Source organism: Lycium barbarum, chromosome 6 (genome assembly GCF_019175385.1).
Source record: "Lycium barbarum isolate Lr01 chromosome 6, ASM1917538v2, whole genome shotgun sequence".
NCBI lineage: Eukaryota > Viridiplantae > Streptophyta > Magnoliopsida > Solanales > Solanaceae > Lycium > Lycium barbarum.
In genome coordinates this window covers 108,804,890-108,828,533 of record NC_083342.1, presented here as the reverse complement: position 1 = coordinate 108,828,533, position 23,644 = coordinate 108,804,890, and the positions used below count along the sequence as shown (strand labels likewise).

Below are 23,644 nucleotides of genomic sequence, written 5' to 3'. Positions count from 1 at the left end.
TTTTATGAGAATATATTTTTGTTAGTGTCAGCGAGATAGTTTTTATTTGACCTTCTTTCAAAAGATGTGCTTTATATCCTCACATGCTTGACCAAATAGTCGTAAGCCAAGTTTCAAGCTGATAAAAAATTATATCACAGTGTACAAATTGAATAACGTAGTAACTATAATCAAGAAAGAAAAGAGAAAAAATTGAATGATAATACCTATTGAATTGGGATGAGAATTCTTTTTAAAATTGTAATGAGAAAAGTAATACAGTGGATTGTACCAAGTAACTAATATCTTAATAAATTAGGTAAAAAAATAGAGTAATGAAAGAATTCCAAGCAACATAATAAAAATATAAAGATACAATTAAATCTCTCATATAAGTTATTTTAATAATTAAAATTGAAACTCATAATAATTCAATAATAAAAATATAGACAGGGGAAACTTCATTGTTTGTGAAATATAACGTAAACATAACAAAATAAGTAGACTTCTGTTTGGCAAAATTGTTACCCTTAAACTGTTAGGAATTAGGATAAGTATATGAATAAATCAAAACTTCATTATTTTAAATCATATTCCTCTCAAAATGCCGTCTTAAATGAAATTTTTTGTTTTGCCATTTATCTACTATCACCAATACGAGGAATATAAATTAAATGGGAATGGGAATCCTACAATTCAAACAGAAGGTTAAACGAACAATAAAAATATTCAAATGCATTAGGGTCGAAACCATACATATTTAATACTTTGATATATAAAACTCATAGGGTCGAAACCATACACATTTAATACTTTGATATATAAAACTCACTGCAATTATTTTTTTTATATTGACCGCGCATCTATATCAAGGGCTGGGCTCCTCGGGCTCTACATAGTGATAGTCGTCTTCATTCTCAAGGTACATCTTATAATTACGGTGTTCGTCGCTCAACTTAAAACGGTTGTTGTTGTAGTTGCTTAACTCATTGACATGATCCGTGTTGTCGTGCTGCTGTACCCTTTTACCATTGTAGTGGTTATAGTTGGGGGGATAGTTTTGTTCTTGATTGTTGTAGTAGTAACTTTTTCCGCCATTTTTGTAGGGATAATTATTTGTGTTAGTTGGATTGGTGGTTGTGGAGGTGGTGACGTAGCCGTGGTCCATTAATCTTGGTTCACTCAGATCGTGCAGCTGATCGTGATCATTGTCACCGGATGGCCTGCCCTGAAATTGAAATCATAAAAAGATACTTTAATTTAATGAAACAGAAGGACGTACTTACTGATTTATAGATCAATCAAACACGACAAAAAAAACTAATTTCGAAAAATTGAGTTGAAGTTAAAATTATGGGCATCTTTATTTGTAGAACATAAACTTATGGGTCAAGTTTTAAATTAAAAAAAAAAATTGAAATCAACAAAATGGTCCGAATGATGCACAAAGGAATGGTCTTCCAAATTTTCATCAAGCTTTTTCCAACTTCCAAACTCTGCCAGCAAACATGACTTTCACATTCCTTGGCATCACCGATAGCACACCACACATGTTAAGAAATAGATCACATAGCTGCTTTGTGTAACTACAGTGCAAAAATAAGTGACCTGCAAATTCCTGAGAGTTTTCACATAAGAAGCATCTACTGCACAAAGGAATTCCTCTTCTCTGCAACTTATCATGTGTAAAAGCATGAATTCCTAGCTGCAAGCCAGCCAAAGCAAGCTCTTTAAGAGGTGCTTGTGATTTCCACAACAGCTTCCACGGCCAAGTCAAATCCCAATGACTTATTCGTCTCTGCAGAAGATCATAACAGCTTTTGACAGAAAACTTGCCATCTTTTACAGCTCTCCAAACCTGAGAGTCCACCCTACTAGCATCAACGATCAGAGGTTCCAGAGAATGTAAAAGTTGACCAATCTCTTTTTGATGACATAAAAGTTGACTAATCTCATCAACTTCCTAATCATTAAAGTTTCTCCTAAAATTAAGTCTCCACTCCCCTCCTATAAAACGTTCCGCAACTGTACACTGTTTGTTCCTGGTTAAACTATACAATGTAGGAAATCTATTCATCAATTTATCATCTCCCAGCCAAAAATCTGTCCAGAACCTGATTCTTCTCCCATCACCAACTTTCAATGAAATGAATATCTGGCCACAATCTACTAATTTGCTTCTAAGCTCCAACTTTTTAAGGCATTGAAATTACACGGGTTGTCCAGAAGTCTTCTCTCCCATATCTAGTTTCAGTCAGCATCTTCCAGATTTCCTCTTTTTTCACTGTATCTCCACCACCATCTAAACAATAAACTTATGAAGCTTCAAATTTTTAACTCCCAAACCACCACCTTTCTTATCTTTTATAATTTCATGACACTTTACCAGATGAAACTTCTTCCTTTCAGAATTCCCATCCCAAAGAAACTGACTTCTCCTAGAGCTTAACCTTTATTTCTAGAGCTTAACCTTTATTTCAAAAATTTGAGGCATAGGGAACAGGGACATCAAATAGTTAAGGATTCCATCAAGCACACTCCTTATTAAAGCGAGTCTCCCACCATAAGATAGATACTGTTTTTTTTTCCATTTTGTAGCATATCTATCTAAAACTACTTGCCAAATTCTTTGATCCTTCACTTTAGCTCCCAAAGGCAGTCCTAGGAAATAGTAGTAAATTTCTCAACTTTACATCCCATCAAATCCGCTAAATCATTAATGTTACTATCTGCATTAACACTGAAGATGTTGCTCTTAGCAAGATTCACTTCAAGCCAGAAACTGCCTCGAAAGTTAGCAATATCCCTAGCAAATGTAGAATTTGTTCTTTATCTGCATCACAGAGGATCAAGGTGTCATCAGCATATAAGATATGTCAGATAGTCACCTCCCTGTTACCTCTCCCTTCAATTTTAAAGCCTTTAATCCATCCCAAACTTTCAGCTCTTTTGAACATCAAGCTCAATATTTCCGTTACAATGACAAACTAATATGGAGAAAGAGGATCTCCCTACCTAAAGCCCCTTTGGGAATTGAGGAAGCCTTTTGGACTGTCATTAATCAGAACGGAAAACCTAGCGTTAGAAATACAGGTACTGAGCCACCTTATCCATTTACTTCCAAAATTCATTAACTGTAGCACATTCAAAAGACAAGACCAATTAATATGGTCGTAAGCCTTTTCCAAATCCAGGTCACAAGCCACCCATTTTTTTCCTTTTTTTAAAGTGATGAACAATACACTAATTTGCTACCAGTGCAGCATCAACAATCTGCCTTCCCTTTATGAGAGCATTCAGGTTCCCCTAGATTAATTTGTTTATTATCGTTTCTAAACCTTTCAGCCAACAGCTTAGCTATGATTTTATAGATACTTCCCAGAAGGCTTATAGGCTTGAAGTCCTAAATCTCTTTTGCACCTTTCCTCTTGGAAACAAGAGTGATAAAAGTGGCTGAAACTTTTCACAAACGTGCCCTCCGGAAAAAATACCTTCCACTGTTTTCAGGATACCTCTCTAACAGTGCTACAACATTTTTGGTAGAAGTGCATTTAAAAAAAGTCAGGACCTGGAGCCTTATCCCCTTCAGACATATTCAGTATAGATTCTACTTCTTCTTCTTCAGTGAAAGGCCTTTCCATCCATATCTTTCTTCTTCTGATATTTTAGCCAAATCTTCACCTTCCCATTTCGTTCTCCACTTTTCTGCTTCAGTGAAGAGCTCTTCATAAAAATTCAAAATATGATCTCTTATCGCATCTTCTTCATCCACCATTTCCTTCAGGCTTGATTCTATCAATACAGTTGTTCAGCTTATGTGCATTGGTTTGTTTATGGAAGAACTTTGTATTTCTATCACCTTGCTTTAACCAGATATATCTTGATTTCTGTTTCCATGAAATCTCTTCGGCTTTTGCAGTATCCTCAAGTTCCTAACTTAAAGTATCCCCTCTTTTTGTTCCAATCATCACATTCCCACAAAACTGGACAATGATCTGATACTATTCTAGGAAGTGTTCTCTGTTTGATAAACTTAAATTGTTCATCTCAGCCATCTGATACCAAGAATATGCCAATTCTTGACACACACTGATTGTTAGTACCACTGGAGATCTAGAATTACACGATCGATCTAGAATTCCGTTAATTGGAACTTTCTACAATTTGGGGTAAAACAGAGTATAGATGAGACCAACAAAGTAGGAGAGTAAAATTTTGGCCTTAAACCAAAATGAAAACTGAAAAATATTGGGGATAGATGGACTTACCTTTGAGATGGCATTATGGTTGGTGTCATAAGTAGCGTCTTTTTCACCTCTGTAGTACTGATTATACTTGCTGTTAGGAATAAGTTTATGGGTGGTAGAAGGTGAAAATTGATGTGATTCATGATGATCATAAACACCATTTTCAGTTTCAAGAAGGAAAACTCCTTTTATCTCTTTGTTGGTGGAAAAGAAGTGGCTGTCTCTTGCATGGATGATTTGAAGTGAAGATAAAAGAGTAATACTGATGAAGAAAACGTATACTGTTTGATTGGTAAAAGATGCCATTGAAAGAAATTGAAGAAGATGGATATGTGAAACAGAGAGAGAGGCCGCCAGCAATGAATCCTCTTTTTCCTTTTTGGGATTCGGTTTTGCGTCTAGTGAATATTTGTCTAGAATATTGTCGTGAGTCTGTCATCTCATAAGAGATTTTTATTAATTGTCAAGTGCACATTATTGGTCCCATCATTATCAGTCACGGTCTCAGGGCTTCTTTGATTTCCCCATGACTTACCGTCTTACCCCAACACCCCTTACCTTCATTTGGTTAAGTTCGACAAAAACTTAAATTTGTATTTTGGGAAAATTACATTAAACATTACTTTAGTATAATTTAATTTTCGACACAATTTTTATATTTTAAAATCAGATACTTACATAAAAATCTACGCCTACACACCGTATAAATAAATTAGAAAAAAACTTTTTTAGGACGGTATTTTTGAAAAAGAAGATAAACACATTTATTGAAAAACCTATTTATGTCTTTAATAAAAAAAGAATAAATATTTTTTGAAACATGTATTTTTTGAAATTCATAAATATGTACAGTATACTAATTGTTAGTAATAAACTTTTTCTCACATCGGTTGTTAATTAGCTTCCGGGCTCACCATTCTGAAGCAAGACTAGCTTGCATCGTTGAGGATCTCAAATGAATAAGTTGGCGTTTGGCCACAGAAATCAAAAACCTTTTCACTTTTTTTTTGAATTTTGGAGTTGGAGTTGTGTTCAATTTATGCGAATCCATTTGATTGAGTATGAAGTTTAAGAAAGAAAAAAAGATTTTTAAACTTATGGTGATAGATGACTCACATATATTTTGTGTAGCTTTAAATCATTGCATAAAGGTAAATTGTTTTCAAATATAAAAAGAGGTCATTCTTTTTTGCACGGACTAATAAGGAAATATGTTCACATAAATTGAAACGGAGGGAGTATTTTTTTTATTGAAATGTACTTGTTTTGGTTGTGAAAAAAGTAAAAAATTTGAAAAATAAGTTTTTTCTTGTTTTTCAAATTCCAAATACAACTTCAAATTCTATTTGAAATTTTCAAGGCCAAACACTAATTTAAAAAAAAAAAAATGAAAAAAAGTGAATAATTCTTATGGCAAAACGGAACCTAATTAGTTATCTGAATATGGTTTGGTACTTGAACGTCTACCACATGTCATTTCCTGACATTAATTTCGTTGTCCATTAACTGATTGTTTTGTTAGCTTGAGAGGCTTATTGCGGGCCCCATTAAACCTTTCCGTTCTCACATTGCCTTTGCAGGCTTTTGTATTCTACGACAGTCACATGGCTTCTGAGGTTTCTTGCGGGTCCCATTTAATCATTACAGTGACAAAATAAAAATTAATCAAGGCTAGCACAGATTGATAATATGTTCTTGGAGAAAAGTTGAGTTTATGATTCGACTGGGATTTATTAAACAAGTGTGTTGATTGTAGTTTATCTAACACACTGAAAGCTCAGAATTGTAAAAGCCATGCATCATCTGGAGATTAAGGATGAACCAAGTTTGGCCTTTTGGACTGTATAATGTTGAAAATGCTATACTATCATTCATTTAGATAGATATTCGAACAATATTAATATCTACGCTAAACATGCCATAAAATATAAAGGAGCACTAGGATGTACTAACCATGTCATAAAAACCTTTGGTTGACCCGTAATTAGCAGTTAATAGATTTATATATAAAAACATAACCTAAAGCTTACACTACCATATGTAATTTGAAAATTAATTAATCCAAGCATTTAATTATTTCCTAGTTTCGTTTCAAAGTTTTTTAACAAATTTGCTCCTCAATTTTTTAAAACTATTTTAGTAAACATGTATATTCATTTATCATGCAAATTTGTCCACCTAATACAATACAAGCAGGTAGCCATAGAAGAGGAAATTTCATACGCTTATCCAATAATACATACATGATTAAACCTGTTGTAGAGGAATTTTCCATTGGGATTGCACGGGCTCTTCTAGTATAACACAAATGACATTGATGTTGCAATACAATCAACCAACCATTTGAATGTAAACATGTGAAGTTCTTGAACAATACGAATGGAGTAGTTATGGCGGGACACTCGTTTAAATTCCGATACACGCGAATTCATGCCAAGAAGGAGGGAAATAGCCTTGACATACTTACTGCCCTTATGATCCGTGGAAGACTTAAACTTGTGGACACACTTGCCTTAACACATAAAGTATAAGCTTTTTATGAAAGGGAGTCTAACGTCATCGACAACACAAGGAACTCTATATAGAGAAGGAACAAATGATAAGACTTCATGTTGCTGGATATAAATAAATCATGGCACAACTTTACTACCATTTATAAGATAGTAGAATACATACATGATATAAAGATGTGTAATTATTTGTATAACAAGTGCCATTGTCGTGAGAATAGATATAAAGATCTCAGAACACGAATGAATATAAAAGTGTAACAGCCCAGACCACCGCATGTAGAAATTGTCCGCTTTAGAGCCTTCGTCTCTCACGGTTTTAAAACGCGTCTACAAGGGAGAGGTATTCAAGCACTTATAAAGCAATCTTCGTTCTCCTCCCCAACCGATGTGGGATTCGCCTACGATAAGAATTAGAAAGAAGGAAAACTTTTCCTAAAATACCCGTGCAGCCCCTCGAAAATAAGTACAGACGTCTCCGTATCGATCTACAAGGCTCTACCAGGCATCGTTCCATGACTCCAAGGAAATTGAAACCTGGCTCTGATACCAAGTTTGTCAAGACCCAAATCTGACACTCAGGCCGCGACAAGGCACCTGACGAGCTTCTACCCATAAGGCGAACCCTCTAAGCTATTCATGCGAAAATTAAAGAATAAAATGAATAATACGCAAAGTCTCATAATATAAAGAAAAGTGCGGAAGCGAAATACAAATACTGAGTCTTGCCCATAAACCCCATAAAAATGTCTAAGTCGTGGGACTACTAGTCGTAATATAAAAGTACGAGACGTAGCTCGGAATACTACTAAGTCAACTAAAGAAGAAGAGGCCGCCATGATCTAATGGTAGCTCACCTCGACTGAACTGGACTGAACGAAGTTGGAATGAATCAAGTATCGGCTACCTGGTCACTGTTAACCACACCTGCACACATACAACATCAACAAGCATGAGTCTAAAAGACCCAGTAAGATTATTGACACTCCCAGCTTACCCCTGGGGCAAGTCTTTGAAATCCCTGATAATGCATAAAAGCAATTACACAGTACAAGTATATTAAATATATACAAACACTGAAGCTAAAGCTGAAATCATGAAGCATAAACAAGCAAAACATGAAATACTCTAATACTCTGTAGAAGCATAATGTTTTTTTTTTTCTTCCTTCTAAAAAGGTACTTTAGGGTTTTATTATTTTGTGTTTGGCCAAATCATTTTATGAGAATTATTTTTGTTAGTGTCAGCAAAATAGTTTTTATTTGACCATTCTTTTAAAAAATGTGCTTTATATCCTCACATGCTTGACCAAATAGTCATAAGTCAAGTTTCAAGCTAATAAAAAAGTCATATCACAGTGTACAAATTGAATAATGCAGTAACTATAATCAAGAAAGAAAAGAGAAAAAATTGAATGATAACACCTATTGAATTGGGATGAGAATTCTTTTTAAAACTGTAATGAGAAAAGTAATACAGTGGATTGTACCAAGTAATTAATATCTTAATAAATTAGGTAAAAAAATAGAGTAATGAAAGAATTCCAAGCAACATAATAAAAATATAAAGATACTATTAAATTTCTCATATAAGATATTTTAATAATTAAAACTGAAACTCATAATAATTCAATAAGAAAATATAGACAAGGGAAACTTCATTGTTTGTGAAATATAACGTAAACATAACAAAATAAGTAGACTTCTGTTTCATTTCAATTACTTCGTTAGCTCAATCTATTAAGCTTGGAACTTGAAGTCAAAATTGTTACCCTTAAACTGTGAGGAATTAGGATAAGTATATGAATAAATCAAAACTTCATTTTTTTAAATAATATTCCTCTCATAAAAACCTTTGGTTGACCCGTAATTAGCAGTTAATATATTTATATATAAAAACATCACCTAAAGCTTACACTACCATATGTAATTTGAAAATTAATTAATCCAAGCATTTAATTATTTCCTAGTTTCGTTTCAAAGTTTTAAATAAATTTGCTCCTCAATATTTTAAAACTATTTTAGTAAACATGTATATTCATTTATCATGCAAATTTGTCCAATATACTAAAGTAGCCTAAAATCGAAATAACAGCTATCTGATGTATTTACTGTTTGGGCATGCAATTAATATCAATTACTCCTATTTGCAGTCTAAAATGAGTTAAATGGGTAATCAATTCCAATTGGGTAATGGAAAGGGGGTTGAGGATTCCGTTACTTGGAACTTTCTATAATTTGGGTTAAAACAGTGTATAGATGTGACCAATATACTAAAGTAGAAGAGTAAAATTTTGGCCTTAACCCAAAATTAAAACTGAAAAATAATGGGGATAGATGGACTTACCTTTGAGATGGCATTATCGTTGCTGTCATAAGTAACTTGTTTTTCACCTCTGTAGTAGTACTGGTTGTCCTCAACATAAGCTGGCTTGTAGGAGTGGTAATTATTGGGAAGATACTTGTTGTTAGGAATAAGTTTATTGGAAGTAGAAGGTGAAAGTTGATCTGATTGATGATCATGTACATATATTAACTTTTGAACACCCTGAAAATATATTATAGTATATATATTTAGGTCCAGTTATTTTTCTGAACACCCTGAGTGAAAATTCTGGATCCGCCACCGATCATACTGTACAAAAAGCTACCTAAGGGGTCGTTTGGTGCATGGTATAAGCTGGAATATCCCAACACTAATTTTTTATTCCAAGTTTGGTAGAAGGTCTAAATTTATCCTGAGATAAATTTATACCTTCTACCAAACAGAATATAAAATGAAGCACAATCTTAAGGATTGAGATATCCCATCTTATTCCACTAATCTTGGGATTATTTTATCTCATCTCCCAGATGGGATAAATAGTTCTGGGATTATAATCCCGGGATAATTTAGTCCGCGTACCAAACGACCCCCAATTGTACTTAAAACTTAGGCCTTTTCTATATGAACATGTGTAACCAAATTGAACTTAACAATACCACTCCAGATGTCCTCAACTCTTTACTGATCTTACACGTGTTGATGTAGCAATCTCCGAAGAGATAGTTTCGTAGCAATGAATATTTGTACCAAAAATTATATAAATTGTACACTTTAACCAACTACTTTTTTATCCCACGTGGACATATGTCATAACACTGAATATTTATTCTCTTCTCATGTATACACGTATGCACTTCAATTTTAGTTTTCCGACACATATTTATTTCCTCCGTGCACTTTTAGTTGTTCACTTTTGACTTTTCACATTCTTTAAGAATTAATAAATGAAGTACTCCCTCCGTCCCATATTACTTGGCCACATTACTAAACTACTTTTTTATCCCACGTGGGCATATGACATAGTACTGAATATTTATTCTCTTCTCATGTATACACATATGCACTTCAATTTTAATTCTCCGACACATATTTATTTCCTCCGTGCACTTTTAGTTGTTCACTTTTGCCTTTTCACGTTCTTTAAGAATTAATAAATGAAGTACTCCCTCCGTCCCATATTACTTGACCACATTACTGAAAATATATGTCCAAATTACTTGTTCATTTACAAAATCAAGATAAAATTAATTAAATCTTTCCCATCTTACCCTCTCCATCCCATATTACTTGGCCAAATTATTAAAAATATATGTCCAAATTACTTGTTCATTTACAAAACCAAGATAAAATTAATTAAATGTTTTCCATCTTACCCTTAGTAATAAATGTTCTTGAAAATAGTCAATTTTGATTAGAATGTATTTACTGGAGAGAGATAGGGGTAAGATAGTGAAATGCATTTTTTATTTATGATTTCTTAAGGGACATACAAAAGGGAAAGTGGCAAGTAATATGGGACGGAGGGAGTATATATTTTACCATAATGTTCATATTTATTGGTGTAAGTCTCAATAGCTTGGAAAATGATTTGAAAATAAGTAATTAATGTAAAGAATGATGCAAGCCCACTTGCCTCAAGGCAATGACAAGGAGCCAAGTCCAGGAACTACAACACTTGCAAAGCCTATTCATGAAGCGGGAGGCTCTTGAGTATACTTTTGATGAGCATCTTGGATCCCAAGTCCATTTGTTGATGAAGATTGCTTGGGGAGAAGAAGAGGAAATGGGAAGTCATCACAATGGCTAAAAGATGAAGAGCTGGCTATTCTTGCAAAGGAGATTTCAAGATTTTGAAGAAAAAAAAATAGCCAAACAAGGCTCTTGTCTCATTAAGGGTGTTTATGTCATTTTACTATCTTTTATTTCTAGCATAGTATAAATAGTTCTCTTCTTCTTCATGGAAGACTTAGATTATTTTTTATGAGATATTGAGACTTGTAAAAACTCTAGTATGGAGTGTTTTGAGCGCTTGTGTAAGCTTTTGTTTGTTTGACTTGTTGAGAAGGTGGTTAATTGGGAAATCAATCCATTTTGGTCTCCTTAAGAGTTTGGTGTTTTTGAGTAATCTAATTGAAGGTCTTAACCTTTTATGGTTATGGTTGTCTTTTAGTCTTATTCAATTGTGTCAATCTATTCTATCCTTAGTTTCTTGTCTATTTCTTATCTTTCCTTTTTATGTTTATATCAATTGGTATCAGAGCCTAAATCAGGTTTGTTTCAACAAATCTAGCTTGGGATTTGATTCAACAAAAAAACAACAAAAAACAAAAAAAGATCTTGAATGTTTTTGTTGATTTTTGTTGAATCTAGTGTTAGATTAGAGTTTCTTAGTGTTTCTAGAGTCTAAGTCTTCCTTTTCGAGTCAATTTGGAGTTAGGGTTTGTGAATCACCATTGTTGAGCTTTGAAGTAGCTTTGAAAAATCAAAAAATGGGTTTAGTGATTGAGTTGAAATTGAAGCTAAGTAATTAGTGGGTTTTGTTCTCCATATCAAAGGGAGCTTGGATCTGAAAATTGGAGCAAAAACGAGTTGAAATTAAGGTTGAAACTTTCATGGCTTGGCTAGTTTCTATAGGCGTTTTGTTAAAGGACTTAGTACCATAGTCGCTCCTTTGACTGAGGTAATCCGAAAGGACAAACCTTTTTCTTGGGGAGTGGAGCAAGCTAATGACTTTGAAACTTTGAAACAAATGCTTAGCTCCGCACCATTGTTACAATTACCCGACTTTGACAAAATCTTTGAGATTTAATGTGATGCAAGCAAAGTGGGTATTGGAGCTGTTTTAATGCAAGACCAAAAGCCCATAGCCTATTTTAGTGAAAAACTCAAGGGAGCGACTTTGAATTATACTATCTATGATCTTGAATTATATGCCTTAATTCGTGCTTTAGGTAATTGGCAACACTACTCGTGGCCTAAAGAGTTTGTGATTCGGACCGATCATGAGTCCTTAAAGCATCTTAAGGCCCAAGGTAAGTTGAACAAAAGTCATGTCAAATGGGTTGAATTCCTTGAATCCTTCCCTTATGTAATCCAATACAAAACGGGAAAGGATAACGTAGTGGCGAATGCCTTATCAAGTAAACATGTTTTGATCAATACTTTATCTTCCAAATTGATGGGTTTTGAGAACTTTAAGGCATTGTATCCCGAGGAACCCGTCTTTGCAAAAATCTTTCTACAATGCGAAGAATGGGAAAGGGAAAGGTGGCTTAGGGATAGATCTTCCACTCCCTATTCTAAGTTTGATGGTTTCTTGTTCAAGAACAAACGACTATGTGTGCCCATGAGCTCTTGGAGGGAGTTATGAGGGAGGCACACAATGGGACACTTTGGGATTGACAAGACTATGGGGATTCTTGAGGAGCAGTTCTATTGGCCTCACTTGGGGCAGGATGTGGCTCGAATTTATGGCCAATGCCTTGAATACCAAAAAGCTAAGTCTAGACTCCAACGCCATGGCTTATACACTCCCCTCCCCATCCCTCAACAATCTTGGTTTGACATTTCCATGGACTTTGTGATGGGATTACCTAGGACAAAAAGGGGGAAAGATAGCATATTTGTTGTTGTTGATCATTTTTTGAAAATGGCCCATTTCATTGCTTGCCATAAGGTTGATGATGCTCCCCATATTGCTTCATTGTTTGTTGAAAATGTGGTTAAATTGCACGGCATTCCCAAAACAATTGTGAGCGATAGGGATCCCAAATTCCTTAGTCACTTTTGGAAAGAATTGTAGGGTAGGCTTGGAACGAAGTTGTTTTCCACTTCTTGCCACCCACAAACCGATGGCCAAACCAAAGTTGTCAATAGGACTTTAGGTTCTATTCTTCGGGCCATGGTAAAAGGATTAGCCTCTGGGGAAGACCAATTGCCTTTAGTATAATTTGCATATAATAGGGTTATTCATAGCACTATTGGCATGTCACCCTTTGAGGTGTTGTATGGTTTTAACCCCCTACCCCTCTTGGATCTAACGCCTTTGTCTCAAGATGTGGTATTGAGTATATATGGTAATAAGAGAGCCGAAGCTGTGAAGAAGCTCTATGAAAAAGTAAGGCTCCAACTTGAAAAGAAGAATCAAAAGGTGGCAAAGAGGATAACCAAAGGAAGAAAAAGGGTAGTACTTGAACCGAGAGATTAGAACAAGGTCACATTGAACCAAGCCAAAATCTTTAACACCCTCGAGTGGGGACTGCTATATCAGAATTTTCTAAGGCTGAGATTCACGTGTCCGACCCTAATCCATGATAAATGAACTGGCGAAAAAATATCGGCCCTAAAATGCCTAATGTGATTTGGAGACGTCTGAATTCACAGAGCATTAAGTCCCGTGGGCAAACAACTTGATCAAATCCCCGGACAAATTATACCGGACAAAGTGAAAAGCCGATAACAAGGCATAATCAGGAAAAAATCTCCGAGCAAAAGTCATAATAAACACAGATCGAAGAATAAAGAAAATCAACAAGAAAAATGCACATTCCATATATGTAAGATTTTTTACACCTGAAATTTCTACGAAGATAGAAAACAAAAAACAAGCCAAAAAGGCAAAGGAAAAATAAAGGCTAAGTACAGGCCCTGATCTATCCGGTGTAGCTGGAACCAGAACGCTCGAATACTGTCTGCTCGGAATCCTCGGAATCGGTATCAAAGGCTCTCTTGGCTTCCTCCTCGGTCTTTTGGGCTTCGAGTATCAGGGTCGGGAGGTCCCCAAAACCTTGTTGAGCTTGCTCGAAGGTGGCCCTCGGGGACTTCCACCGCTCATACTCCACCGCAATAGTAGTATGGGCCTCGGCAGCCTCCACTTTCCTAAGGGCGGCTGCCAAGTTGGCCTCAGCCTGGGCCAGTTTGTCCACCAATTCGAATCTCTAAACATCGAGGATTTTTTGAACTTGAGTAGCCGACTCGAGCTCGACCTTCAGGAAGTCATTGGCCTCGGCTGTCTCCTCGAATTTGGTTTTGAGCTCATCGCATATCCGGGGCCCTATCCTCGGCTTTCTGCTCGAATACCCTCAACTTGTCCTTGTACTCGGCATTCTCGGATTCAAGCCGCCGATGCCTCTCGGCCATGTTCACAGCATCAGTCTTGACAGAGTCAAGCTCCCTCCGAAATTGAGAGATAGTGGCCTCGAGTTCACCAAGCCTCGAAGAAAAACGAGCATTATCTTGGCTAAGGCCGACCTTTTTCGCTTCCAGGAGCCGGTTCTTTTCGACCATCCCGGCCAACTCATCCTTTAACCGAAGATTTTCGACCTTCGTTGCATCGAGCTCGGGTTGAAGGTTAGAAATCCAGCTGCTCGGTTCAATTGATCCTCCTTCACTTGCAAAAGGTGCTGGAACTTCTCCGTTTCCCGACCCTAGGCATCTAGCTGGCCCCTAAGGTCGTCAACCTCTTGCTGAGCACGGATGAAGGCTTTATTGACGAGCACCACACTCTGTGAAACAAATGAGACATTAAACTTGGATAAAACGAGAAGGAAAAATTCACATTGAATTTTGGAAAGATAGGCTGATAAGCTTACTCGATTTCCCGCGTGCATGCCCTCGTTAATAAGACTTTGCCAAGAGGCCCCGGTCATCTTCCGCTTATTCGAGTCCTAGATGAGAGGCCTCAGATAGCTTGCAACTCCCACAGGACGCGACAAAAAACTACAGTCCTCGGGAACGGTAACCATGGCCGATCTTGTTCTTCTAGGTTCCACATTCGGGGCCGGGAAGATACGCACCAGGCTATCTCTTGAACTAGTTTCGGTAGACTGACCAGCTTCCCTCGTGACTCAAGGGATAGGGAGATGTCCGAAACCGACAGCTTTCCCGGTAGCAGGAGGAGTATCCGAGAACATATCATCAAAGTTATCCAACCTCGGAGCTGGAGTTGGGGAAGCCGGAACAGCACCAGCAGCCTCGGTAAGAGCAGATACCTCGGATGTTGTAGCTGGGTCCTCGGCAGGTCTTGAGCCGGTATCCAGTGGAGCCTCGGTCTCGGGGACCAGCTCAGCCCTCTGTTCGGCCTCGGCAGTTGGTGCATGCCCGGACCTTCTGGTGCTTTGCAGGGGGGTCTCCTCGGATGAAGCCTCACCTGAAATGTCAATATATTCAATTGACCTTAGAGGAGTCGGGTAAAGAACTTCTTACCCACCTGTGTGCAATGCCGGAGCTGACAGTCCTTCCCCGGCTGAAGGAAATGGCGGAATGGTGGTGTCCTCCTCCGGAATAGAGTCAGCGGAGGGAGTCACACCAACCCTCCGAACAAGGAAATCGAGCTCTGTTTCATCTCTTAGAGTCCAAACGACGCTTCTTGCCCTCTTTTTCGGTTTCTGCCCTTTGTCCGAGGGCTTTCTCCGCCTTTTGTTGGCAGCAGCAATAATACGGGATGTACCCGCTAGGGATATTCATGGTTCGGTTTAGGTCGGTTATTGTTTAAAACCATAACCAAACCAATTTAATCGGTTTTTAAATGTCTAAAACCATAACCAAACCAAATAAAATAATAACCACCGGTTTGGTTATTGTCGGCTTGGTTCAGTTTGGTTCGATTTTTCGATTTATGACTAGCAGCCATGAGACTTATCAGTAAAACATTAAAAAGTTGAAAAAGACATGTTTTTTTTTGTTCAAACGATAACTTTTATTTATAGTTTAAGGTGGAACATACATCATAGAAACATTTTCACTATAGTGATAGTGTAGTACTCAAGTTATCCAAAGTTGCTAAACTATTACATATAGAGCTAAAAACTAACTTAGTAGTGGCTGCATCATTTTTGTCATCTTAATACACATAGCTGGAAATAAAGTAGAGCATTGGAGCTTTTAGTTGTTGTTAGAAACATACATATTAATTAAACATAAAGACTACCTAAAATTAAAATGATAATATATGAAATAAAAAAACTTTGTATAATGATCCCAAACTTTGGGGCAGTACTTGCATTTTGCCCTAAATTCGCCCATTTTATTAAAAAAAACTTTGTGTAATGATCCCAAACTTTAGATTATTTTCTATCATTATCCCCGAAGCTAGGGTCTCGACTACAAGGAGTTGTTCTTTTCTGCTTTTTAGGAGGATTACTCACGGAAGAAGTATTAGGATCATGTGCTTGAGTTGCAGCAACTGCTGATGTTACTGAAGTATCTTCTATAGGACCCTCCAAATCTACAACCTCTGTCCTTTTCATATAAAAAATATTAGAAGTTTAGGACCCATTCAGACAAGAAAAAAATAAGGTATAAATTCGAAAAAAGAAGATTAAACAACCTAAAATCAAATGACTGACAAAGAAAGGATAAAAATTTAAGTTAAAGACATTAGACTCTAACGTGAGCTTCTGTTAGTAGGTTTACACTTAACACTTAAAGAGTTAAAAGACTTAAAGACATGGGCTTGAAAATATTCTTAAAAACATGGGCCTTAAACAATCATGTGAAATAAGTAGACCAAAAATCAAATTAATGATTAAAAGGTATAAAATATTTATAATTATTATGAAAAACTAATATTATACATATAAATAATTATAAAATTTATGTATATAATTTATCCGTTTGGTTCGGTTATTTATTCGGTTATTTTGTAATGGAACCATAACCAAACCAAATATTATCGGTTTTTAAAATTTAAAACCAAATCAAACCAAACCAAATGTCAGTTTTTTTATTCGGTTTGGTTAAATTTTCGATTTGGTTTTGGTTTTAGCCAAAACCGTGAGCATCCCTAGTACCCCGCTGAATCAAATTCAGGTGCCGACGCAACTGGCTCGACTGCTGGCTCCGGTCTCGGCTCCATCGAACCCTTGGGTAAACCTGAATACCGAAGAGGTTAAGAAAAAGGGGAAAGGAAAAGGTAGAAAATACGATAAATTCCAACCCAAGCAGAGTATTACCGTGGTTTTGGGCGACCCATCGGCCATGCAACAAGTTCCCCCATGTGCGTGCTTCATGGGTGTGTTGGCTGAGGAGAGCTCCAAACCATTCATTCATATTACGGATAGTTGTAGGTATCCATGCCACGGCTGATATAAAGAAGAGGAGAAATCGTTTTAATACGAGGGGGCAAGCGTTTGACAAAGCATTCAAGGGTAATTATTGAAGAAGGAACTGAGAAACTTACGATTATCATTCCATCTCTCCAGAAAGGGCATATAGTCGGCTGAAATAATGTTCGTGGTCCTTATCCAGACGTAGCGCTCTAGCCAACCTCGATCTCTGTCTTCATCCATATTCAAAAAAATTGGATTTCGGCTTCGCTTGGCGAGCTTGATCACACCCCCTCGGAACAACCTTGGGGAATATAAACGGATGAAGTGAGTCATCGTAAACTCCTTTTTTATGTCGTTGGCCAACAACCGGAGGCAGGTCACAGTCCTCCAGACTATCGGGCCAATTTGGGCCAGGATCATATTATATGTTCGGCACATATCCAATATAACCGGGTCGATTGGGGGGGTCGAGCTTGAGTGTAAAGGGATAGGTATAAACGTACAAGAAACCCTCCCTATAATCGGTGTGATCGATTCGTCGGGCCCGGGGAAAACACTTGCACTGGACGGTTATCCCATCCGCAATCAGCCCGGACTTGGTCAAGTTTATCCTCGGTAATGGACGATGGGTATCGCCTTACATCGAACCCTCTATCAGCAACCGGAGAAGGCTTCTCAACTTCAAACTCTTTGTTATAGTTGGGTTTGGACGGTACTATGTCCAAAGCAGTGGGCTCAACGACGGTCTTGCCCTTGGGTTATGAAGTTGGCTCGGCCCTTTGAGAGGAAACCGAGGGAACATCCTGGGAGGTGGTTTTGGTGTTGGCATACATTTGGAGAATGTGCAAAGGGAAATTGGTGAATTCGAGAAGGGAGAAAAGAAGTTAAAGAACAAGAAAGAGTGAGGAAGCGGTTGGAAAAATTCAAAGTAACAAAATGAAAAAAGAAACACAACAGCACTTTCGATCAAAGAACAGCAGTAGAGAAGACGACAAAGTTGGTCTTTTTTTTATCAAAACAAACAGGAAGGGAGATGATCACGATCAAAGAAAATAAGAAAAATGGAGAGAAAAACGATCAGTGAGTGAAGAAGTGAAGGAGAAGTGAAACTGGTCAAATGAGGAGGTCAAAAGCCTTATATAGGCATGGGGACTGAAACGGTTACAGAGCCCAGCCAACCGGGGGATGCCACGTGTCCCACAATTAATGAGACGTGATTTGAAGAGACGTGCGTTACGGCGATTACCGAAGCCGGCCACTCGGGATGAGACACGTAGCTGATGGTAGAGGGACGCGACATAACTGTTCCTGCTAAAATTAAAAGATAAGAATGAGCTTATGAAACCGCCGGTTTGGTGACTCATCCACTTCCCGTTACTCCGGTAAATCAGTTACAAAATTGTCACGCGTCAACATCATTCTGTCGCATTGTACCGACAACCGTACGGGTGTCAGACCGTATGGCCCAACCTTATCCTTTTAGGGTTTTCTTATTCTAAAAGGGCTTTATGTTGTATGCAAGGCCCATAAGGCAAAACTATAAATAGGGGGCATTTCCCTACTTTCAAGGGTTAGCTTTTTGAGATCTAGAGCATTGTAATAATAAATCAAAATATCATTTCTCCCTTTGGCCCGAATCAGTGGAATATTGTTGTCTTAGCTTACTCTTCTAATACCATTAACTTAATCATCCATAGCAACATATTTATTCAAGTTATTAACGCATATACTCATATATACATACCATTGCACACGAGTCCATTTATATATTCCACATAAACAAAAAATAGATTAAAGTTTATCCACATATCCTATACCTCACTTACAAATTCAATTGATTACCTAAATTCGGGGTAAACAGTTATCTGAATATGGTTTGGTGCTACGCCTGGTGCCATTATTACTGAGCTGGATTTAATTGGACTTCGACTACTACCACATGCCATTTTCTGAGATTCATGACTCAGAAAAGGACTCGAGCCTTCCTAATGCTAATGAGAGAGCAGTCTCGGGAAGCGGGAAGGCGACATTTCAAACAGAAAAGGGCTAAAATTACCCCTGAACTTTGGGAAATAATTCATTCATATCCTTCGTTATACTTTAGGGTCAATTATACCCTTACTGTTAAACTATGGGGTCAACTATACCCTTATGTCTAACAGCTGCCACATGGCATCATTCCAGCCCTTCAAAATTATTTTTCCCCTCAAATAATTTTTTACCCACTAAAATAACCTAACCCGACCCGACCCGAATTTTTTTTCCAGCCAAAGTGATACGGACCCAACCCATTACCCCTTGGTTGGAAAATAAAATCGGGTCGGGTTGGGTTATTTTAGTGGGTAAAAAATTATTTGAGGGGAAAATAATTTTGAAGGGCTAGGATGATGTCACGTGGCAGCTGTCAGACATGAGAGTATAATTGATCCCATAGTATAACGGTAAGGATATAATTGATCCTAAAGTATAATGAAGTGTATGAATAAACTATTTCCCAAAGTTTAAATATAATTTTGGCCCTTTTCCGCATTTCAAACCCCTCGTGATAGATTTTCCTTTCTAACAGTCAAACTCATATTTTGACCCATTCAAATGGTCCCCCGCTTTTCAGAATTGTGTCTGAGAAGTGCAAAACTTCACCATTTTTTGACGGAAAAGAAAGATGAAATACTTCTGACATAAATGAAGTGACATGCTCCCCCTTGCATTAAATGCTTGGGACAAGTGGCGATCGGTGAGTAGACCAATTTTTACCGGTGGTTACGACCTAATGATTATCCCAAATTCCCCAAGAAGTGAGATTTCATATTTCAAGTTGTGATTTTAATTTTTCATACAATCTAAAATTTGACTCGTAAGTTTATATTTTGCAAATAGACCTATCATTCATTTTGCCCAAAAACAAACAAAAAAAATCCATGCTTGAGATGAAGAAATTGTCCGTATCATAGGAGGTTTATATTAAAGAATAACTAGTTATTACTAATGTTGATTACTTGGACCCGTGAATCCTAATAAAATTATATGTAATTGAAAGTTTGTAATAACATGTGATCGCAAACACTTATTTATAAAAGGGACATGAAGATATGTGATTTTTTTATGCGATGGCTTAGGATATTTCGATATCTTGTTTGTAAATTATAATTTGCTCATTTGTAAATTATAATTTGCTAATTTGTAAATTTTTATTTCACATCATAATATTTCATAAGGTATGTCCCGGCCCTTAAAGAACTTATATTCCGGTGGGTATAAATTCAAGGCAAAAATTAAAGGCCAGACCATTTGAAGGGCAAAAGCTGAAAAATCGTGCAATTTTCTGTTTAAAGAAAACATGCGCAGGAAGTCCTAAGAGGTCCGGTACAGGGGATAAGGTGAGATCTCCCAGAACTAAGCTTCAGATAAAATTTATACCTTATTTGGTTGACGATATAAGTTTATCTGGTTGACGATATATACCGTCAACCAAACAAGGTTTAAATTGTATCTCAAGCTTAATCCTGGATATCTCCTCTTACCTTATCAAATTTGAGATTTTTTTTCTATCCCTTTCAAATGGAATAAATTAATCCCAAAATTATAATTTGAAGACTATAATTACTGAATAATTTAATTCTCGTACCAAACAAACCTCAAGTGTTCACAGTAAAAAAAGCGTGTAAAGATGGCCTGGTGTACATAAATGTACCAGGCGATGGAGGTAGGTAATACATGAAAAGCAAGGACAAAAGAATAAACGAACTGCACGTGACACCCACTATAATAGACATAAATAAAACATTATAAAAAGTATATACTGCTAAAGTTGGCGCACGTTTGGAAGTAACAAAACTCTAATTAATTTTTCCGTGAACTCGAAAATGATACAAGACTTTTGACAGCAATTTTATTTAATTCCCTAATTGCCCTCGCGGTCGGCAAGAATGTTGATCCTGAGGTGCATGCTCAAATGAAGAGGTTAACATTAGTCAAGAAATTGATGATTTTTTATTTGATCTTTTCACCAATGTAGATATGATTAACAAATTTAATTTCAATGTTGATTTTCGATCGGCAGAAACATTTTTAATTAGAAAACGTCCTAGTAGTTCTTTTTCTTTAACTTGTCCTTCTTCCTTTATAAATGCACCAAAAATCGTTTTCATTTATTACTGAACTTGTTATGTACATTGAAAATCAATTTTCTTTTTTACAAAGATATACTTTGTAACTGAAAAAAGAGATTTTGCATGTTTCAACTTTCAAGTACTGGTAATTTGTTTTGGTTGTTTCAACTCTATTTTGATTCCATTCATAATGTTTGAATTTGCGATTATTTTCATACTAGTTACGGAAGGCCCGTGCTAAGCCCGGGCCTAAATTTAAAATATAAAAGTAGAAATTCTTATTAAATACATATAACTAGACACATTTTCTACCTCACAATTAATTTAATGTATTTGCAGGTTAATGATATCTTATTGATAAGTTTTATAATTATTAAAGTTTCTTCGTTTGATAATTACAACTTGCAAAGCTCATAAATCAAAAAATATTTTCGTCTTTTTGTGAATTTGTGAGCATGTAATTTTATTCATAGATAAAAATCGATTTGTTTTGACATTTATTAAATTTTCATTTATTATCTTGCCTCAAGGGTTTATGATAATTAAATGTGATTTTTCACCTTAGTCTCAGACGAAATTCAAGAAATAACTTATATTTATTAAATTGAACCTCAAGATTCAATAAAATTTAGTTCTTCATGTATTCTCTATACTCAAAAAAAAAATAGTTAACCAAATAAGAGATTTTTAAAGATAACCTGATCTCAATGGATGACATTGTCTTCATTTTCAACACTATATGACATCATTTAAAACAAAATTATGTATTTATGATAAATCATAGATATTTCAAAGCCGACGTATAAAATTGTCCATCACTTTTTTATTATGCTAAAATTACGTTCTTGAAAAATTATCGTTTAAAATAAAAAAGGACCTAAAAATAATTAATTTTCCACATTATATGATATCAATTAGTAACTTTTACTTTTAGTATTTGTAAAACATCTTAGATTCTTCAAAGGCGATGGATAAAATTGTTCACAAAATCTTTTTATGCAGATTAAGAAAATTAGTTAGGAAAAAAAATCATTACATGAGAATCACACTTATTCAACACAATTAAAATAGGTCATCATTCGATCACCAAAATTCAAGAAAGTTTTAACTTCTTCAAAACAATAATTGTAATAAATGTTTCTCTATTATTCTCTCCGTCCTAATTTGTATGGCACTGTTTGATTTGGCATAAAGTTTAAGAAATAAAGAAATATTTTTGAATTTTTTGGTTTAAAATAAACCTTAAACATTTGTGTAGCTATAAGTCACTTCATTAAGGGCAAAATGAAAATTTTAAAGTTAAATTATTTTAAATTATAAAAATATAACATTCTTTTTGGGACACACTAAAAAATTGGGTGTTATCTAAATAGATAAGAAAACATTCACAACAAATCACACTAATTATACAATGGCCCAGGTGGATTGTCTTTACGGAAAAATCTTTGGAGGAAGCGCTCCCCCCGAATAGGCGCGATACAGTGCGAATTATCTGGATTAATTGAGCTCAAATACGGATATCGAGCACCAACCAAAAAACCAAAGAACATGAAAAATGAGGTAGGAGGTTCGATAGCTTTTGAAAAGTAGACCTTAAAAATAAAAAATAAAAAAATTGACCTAAATAAATAAGATTAGGATCTAAAAGTAATTAATTAAAAAACATTAAAAATTTGGAAATTATTGTGAGGACTACAAAAGTCCCCACATTTGAAAAGTAGACCTTAAAAATAAAAAAATAAAAATTGACTTAAATAAATAAGATTAGGACCTAAAAGTAATTAATTAAAAAAAATTAGAAATTATTGTAAGGACTACAAAAGTTCCCATATTTGCTCTTATAGTAAAGGCATGTCATGTATTACCCAAAATGACTTAGGAAGTTTCTTGATCATGCTTTGGTATGTAAAGAGATAAATAGTAAGTACAACCTTTTTGGTTGGCAAACTCACAACCAAACAGTTCTAAGGGAACTATGGACGACAAAATATTTACATTGTCACTTATTAATAGTACTAGATGGCAGTACGGGCCCAACACTTTAGATTATAATGCATCTATGTGTATGTAGTTGTCTTTAAATAGTAATTATATATATACACTATATATTATGTTCAAAACACGATTAATATAACATTGTAGTTTGTGCTCCGTATCTAAAACTTTATTATATTAGTGTTTGCTACGAATATAAAGTTCGCACGTTTTTTTTTTACATTGTTTGTTTTTTTAATATGGGATTCACTTTTTTTTATATTGCTTGATTTTGTTAATATGGGGTCCACTTTTTTTTCTCCGTGAAATTGGAGATGGTGGGTTCCACTTTTGACATTGTTTGTTTTTTTAATATGGGATTCACTTTTTTTTATATTGCTTGATTTTATTAATATGGGGTCCACTTTTTTTTTCTCCCTGAATTTGGAGAT

The 23,644-nt window shown here is 35.7% G+C and overlaps 1 protein-coding gene across 1 annotated transcript; it reads right to left on the bottom strand.

Moving 5' to 3' along the window:
* Positions 1 to 666: 666 nt before the first annotated feature.
* On the bottom strand, positions 667 to 4,662 carry LOC132599956 (uncharacterized). Its single transcript, XM_060313102.1, has 2 exons — positions 4,248 to 4,662; positions 667 to 1,207 (listed from the first exon to the last, which is right to left on the bottom strand). Exons 1-2 carry the CDS (start codon positions 4,530 to 4,532, stop codon positions 848 to 850), a joined length of 645 nt encoding a protein of 214 aa, XP_060169085.1. The 5' UTR covers positions 4,533 to 4,662; the 3' UTR covers positions 667 to 847.
* Between the last annotated feature and the right edge of the window lie 18,982 nt (positions 4,663 to 23,644).